The sequence below is a fragment of the Capsicum annuum genome, unplaced genomic scaffold (genome assembly GCF_002878395.1).
Source record: "Capsicum annuum cultivar UCD-10X-F1 unplaced genomic scaffold, UCD10Xv1.1 ctg45344, whole genome shotgun sequence".
NCBI classification, from domain to species: Eukaryota; Viridiplantae; Streptophyta; class Magnoliopsida; order Solanales; family Solanaceae; genus Capsicum; species Capsicum annuum.
Window position 1 is genome coordinate 1 of NW_025852840.1, and position 5,683 is coordinate 5,683.

Consider the following 5,683-nt stretch of genomic DNA (forward strand, 5'->3'; position numbering starts at 1 on the left):
AGTCAAGTCTTCCATTCTTTTGAATTTGAAGAGGATTTCAAGACTTGCTTCCCTCAAAAACAATTCCCACCAATTCCAAATCACCAATTGTTCAAGACTTCCAATATTGGAAATAAAAAAATTGTAAGGCCACAACCAATACGTGACTGCCACATCACTGTTACTGTTCACACAATAAATTTTGGCTCAAATTTGGATTTTCTTAGTTTCTTATTGTTGGTTCCTAGTTTCGTTTGTTGACTCTAATAACTAATCGACAAGCTAGTACTCCTCTACTAGATTGTAAATTAGTTTTTGAATACTCTTCTTCGTGTTAACGTTGTTTGTTTTGTGCTTTTCTCGTTTTTGAGTTGTAGTATATTTTGGTTCAAGTTCGTACATTACTTATTTGAGTCATTTAAAATAAGAATCTACTCCGACCTCGAGCCACAATTAGGACCAAGTAACCTCATTGGAGTATAAGCGAGTTATCAACGCTTATGAGACCAATAGAGTGAAAACGTCAAAGTGTGAAAGTGAGGAATTTTGGACTGTTTTGAGTCGACTCGTGGACTGATTTTTTCTAACATTAATGTGTTATTATTTTTATTATATTTTAGTGTTCTTAATAAGTACTATGGCATCAGAAAATGTGACCATGAATGATTTGATGACTGCCATAATGGGTATGAAACATGACCTTAGTAGTCGAATGGAAGAATGAAAATAATAATGGACTGAGTGGAAGAAAAAATGGAAGGGACAGAAAGATCTCTTTGCAAGGAGTTGGATAACTTGATAGAGAAACCAAGCCTTCCTAATCAAGTTCCCGTGAGTGGACATGCTCTACATGAGCTACTACGTAATCAAACTAACTCTTCTACTCTAGTGAATGAGGCTAGTAGCCAACTAAATGTGAAAGAAAGTTTTCCTTTAGGTGAGCCGAATGTGCCTCCATATGGTGATGATAATGTACAACTTGAGATTGTGGAAATACTAGTTGATCTATCTAGTGTTGAAGCCATTGTGGCAAGTGACAATATATTGTCTTATGGAAGTCATGAAGACCAATTTGTGTGTGAAAATGGTGATGTTGAACATGTTGGATGATTGTCTAAGGATAACCCTCTAGTTGTTTTTGTTGTAGATCATGTTAGTATAGAGGGTGTTAATGAGTGTAATGGTGGTAGTCTTCGGGAAAGGAAGTATGTCCTCCACCTGTATCCTTGAACACTCTACCCCTTTGATCCCGGTGACTATTTGAAATGCGATGTTGATTCATTTCAAACCATATTCGGTAATGACGTGTGTGCATTGTGTAGGCATGGTTATGTTGATGCTAAGCATGTCTTGTATATAATTTAGATTTTCCGTGATTAGTGTGTCATTTTTGAGAACCCGAGGGATGTTTGGTTATATGTAAAATTTAAGCCACCTTGGCATGATGCTACGATTGATTGCGCTAATCCTAACCCTCATACCTTGAGGAACTTGTGTTTGCTTATCCTTCCTATTATTTTGCAAGGTTCGAATTCAAGGATGAATCCTTTCTAAGGAGGGGAGGATGATACGGCTCAAAGAGACATCTTAGCACTCAAGGAAATGAAGACGTGAGGGAAGACCCGAGCTTGTGGGGCTTCCTAACCAAGGAATAATCTTTGAAGTATAGAGAACAAGTCCCAACACTCCAAAGCTGTCCAAGAAGCCAAGCTGCTTTGTTTGGTCTTATTAAGGGCCTTTTGGTCATTTATGTAACAAGTGTTACGCTAGCCTATAAATAGAACAATTAGGTCATTTTGTCATTTAGACTTTGATGATATGTTTTGAGAGCACCATAGAGTGTCTTGCAAGGTGGAATCCTTGTGGCATAGTGGAATCCTCGTTTTGGTAGCTTGCTTAGAAACGTTGGTTGCTTGGGGATTCCAATTTCCTTCAGGTCACATAAGAGATAGGTTTATGTTGTGTGTGGTATTAAAGGTCCAAGATTACAATGAGCTATTCAGTTGTTAATATTACATCTCTATTTGTCTATCTTTCTATCTTTACTTTGTTCTAATCATTGGTGTACTTGTTCTAGTATTGTAACCCGTGACTTGTTGTCATTGTTATATCCTTGTTGTTTTTCATCTGGTCTTCATATTGTTGTTGTTAATATTACTTTGAGTTGGCTGTTTTGGTGTTAAAACACACCCTTTATCTCGTCATTGTTGTTGTAATTGTTGAATCCGAGTGTGGTCTCTAAACGGTCCTTGAATCTTCGGATTGTGGACTATTTTGAGTGTGTTTTCTTGTCTTCTTGAGTGTATTTTCTTGTCTTCTTGATAATTTCGGTATCATTAACCAAGAATTAAATTCACATCTTACAACCCTTTGATTCATTTTCTAACATCAGAAATTAATTTTCCAAAAATTACTGTGGAGACAAATGCAGAAAACAAAAATTAATTTTCTATTAATTCACAACTATTAGATTTGTGTTGTAACAGAGAAAATTGCACATAAATTCAAAAGAGTCTAAAATTACAGAAATTTAAAGGGAGATTGATATAGAAAAAACCAAAATATTTTATTCATTCATCCATTCTTCATTGCAATGGTAGACACATATTTACAGCAAACCCCAAACAAAAACTGAAAAATAAAGAAGCTTTCATCTAACATAAACCTAACCATGAAAGCTTCCCATTGCAATGACATTAAAACAAAAAAAAATATAAATACTTAAAACTAAGGGGATGGGGGGGGGGGGGTGATCATCTCCTCCGGCTCCATGTTGAGCCGCTCCACAATTGCCTGTAAGAAATGGACAATCCACCAGAGTTCGCAGTGGACATGCTCCCGGTCTAGCCCTAGTCCATAGAAGAGGCGATTGAAGTCGTTACAAAGGAGGAGAATATTGTAGTTATGGGAGAGGCTGATCCTACTTCTGGGTCTCAAAGAAATGCCTGACATCTTTTTCAATTAAATCTGATTTTGAGTTGATGAAGATAAATTTTAGGTGGAGTAGATGGGTGTTTATATAGACCAAAATAGAATCCTTTGGTCTTCCCGCCCTTTGGTTGGTAGACGTGTGAATGGTGGAAATCGAAGAGAGGTAGAGTATGCCTAATCGGTGCAATGTCTGATTGGATGTGCCACAACTTTTTTGACGTGTAATAAATGCTCAACTGTTCACATCAGTCCCTTTGAATATTTAAGGTTTTTAATAGACTGTATATGAGATCGATTATATACCATGTCTTAAATAAAGAATAAGAGAAATAGACCGAACACATAATATATACAATACTGTAAAAAGATCGATAATAGATGCAGAGTTAAGTCGATAAATCTGGCATTAATCAGTAAACTGAAGGGTAGTCAAAATACATACACTGCCATGACTTACAAAAACACAAATTCATACAAGACTAACTACGATTTGCTGTTGTTACAAGTGGTTCTCTTGTGCCCTGGCTTTTTGCACAATGAACACTTATTCCTCCTCTTTGAATTGAAAGTCTCTCCCACGCCCTTAACGCATTTTCTTTTCTTTCTTCTAAGCTTGGTAACCACGAGTGGTGGAATAATGTTCACGTCTAACTATTCTTGTGGCACGTGCCATTTGGACTCCAAAGGGACAATATTAATTGATTCCGAATAGGCAAGGAGGTACTTTTCCACTTTATACAGGGGCGAAGAGTAATCATAGACACTCAAACCATAATCATCACCGTGCTTTGATCGTAAAGCGTCCATCGCGTGATCGCATGGTATTTTGACCAGGTCAAACTTCCTGCATGAACAAGACCTTTCCAGTAGGTCGAATTTGGCCGTAGAGCTACTTCCAAACACAGTGTATTGCCTTTCATCCCCGCTTACGTTCTCCACATAGAAGGAGTCGCCCTCGCTCATATTGTCTCTTAAGATCTTTTCGGCGGTGGGAACAAATTTGTTATCCTTACATTTGAGGATGTAGGCACGCCTCTCCCTAAATATTTCACCAAACCTCTTGGCAATTGAATTGAATATGGATGCCACGGGGTACTCCCTTTCATCAATCAACATAGCATTCACCGACTCGGCAATATTTGTGGTCATCACGTTAAACCTGTTGTCGGGGAAGTATGCCCTGCTCCATTTTTCAAAACCAAGCTCATGCTGCCTCGGGACAGTAGTTCTTGAATTCCATAAAATAATCGCTAAAATCCTCGGGAGAATATGCCTTTGCCGCGTTGTAGAATAGATAGAGGTTTTCTCTACAGTGGTAATTTAGCCGAAGATTTTTACCTAGGTGCCTCATGCAGTACCCATGATGAGCATGCTTGTATGCCTTCGCGATGCCGTTGGTGATGCTCTTGTGCCTATCGGAGATAAAACACAAATCTGGTCCATCGACCACAATAGACTTTAGCTTCTCAAAGAAGAACGTCCAAGACGCATCATTTTCCTTCAAGAACGCAAAAGGGAATAGGATAAATATAGTTCTCCGTATCCTGTGTAACCGCGCTTAGAAGCACCCCCTCGTACTTTCCATATAAATGAGTGTTGTCGACCGCAATAACCTTCCTCATGTGTGCGAATCCCCTAACGCAAGGGTCCAACGATAAAAAGTAGGACATAAATCTACAATCGACCTTGTTTACCAAGATGGAATAGGTGGTGCCAACATTAAGAGTGTCGATCATGTATGAAAAAGTGGGCAGACAGCGATACCCGTGCTCTGCTGTCCCTCAAACCATTTCTTTGGCAATCACCCCCCCAACCAACATTTCCAATAGATTAGTTTACTTTTCAAGTTCTTGAACACGATCCTCCGAATCTCGCTAGTGTCCGGACTCTTTACTTTGCGATACATGTTCACACACAGTGATGCAATGAATTTAGATGAAATTTTCCTATGGAAGAGGGTCGCGTATTCAACGTCGCAATTGTGATCGCTGAGGTATTTATAGATGACGAATCTATCCGTGCATTCATACTTCTTCGCCCGCAACATTCACCCGCAGCTAGGACAAACATATTTCACCTTGAGGAATTTGCTACAGCTCTTCAACGTAGCATAATCAAAAGAATTTCTCATATCTGCTACGTCTAGCAACAGTTTCAGCTCCTTTTTAATGCTAAATTTTTTATTTACCTGAAAATTAGTTCCGTCGGAGAAGGTGTGGTTGGTTTGTGCTCTCAATTCGCACTCTTCTCCCCCTTCTTCAGAGAAAATTGAATCTTCCAATTCCATTGAATCATCTTCCGAATCCATTAGATGAGCATCCAAACTCTCATCTTCAAATGAATCATGTTCGTCGATTTTTGGCTGTGGTGCGGGATTGTCGGAGACTCCGAAATGACATTTATCCTCAAAATGGCCTAGATCTATCGGCAGTGACATTTAACATGTATAACGACACATGCTGATCATTATTTATGAACGTGGGATGTATTTTACCCCGTCCATTCATTAAATAGCTAATCACAATGTTCTTTGGCTTGCATTCTAATTCTCTGCTCTCAATTATGCTTCGAACCATGTTGTCGTATGATCCATTGCGATGCAGCGGGATGGGCGATGTCTTCTTTGTAGATGATTTTCATCTTCAACAGTTGGGACCCTCCTCCCACGCACCCATATAATTACCAGCAACGATAACTACCTCAGCTACTTCCATAATAGACCGCACAAGTCGATAATAGATCAAGGTTTAGGTCTATAGATGGTCGATGACTG

The 5,683-nt window shown here is 38.9% G+C and overlaps 1 protein-coding gene across 1 annotated transcript; it reads right to left on the minus strand.

Moving 5' to 3' along the window:
- Positions 1 to 3,561: 3,561 nt before the first annotated feature.
- LOC107869192 lies at positions 3,562 to 4,059 on the minus strand. The gene has a single exon (XM_016715748.2). It carries the CDS (start codon positions 4,057 to 4,059, stop codon positions 3,562 to 3,564), a length of 498 nt encoding a protein of 165 aa, XP_016571234.2.
- Positions 4,060 to 5,683: the final 1,624 nt, after the last annotated feature.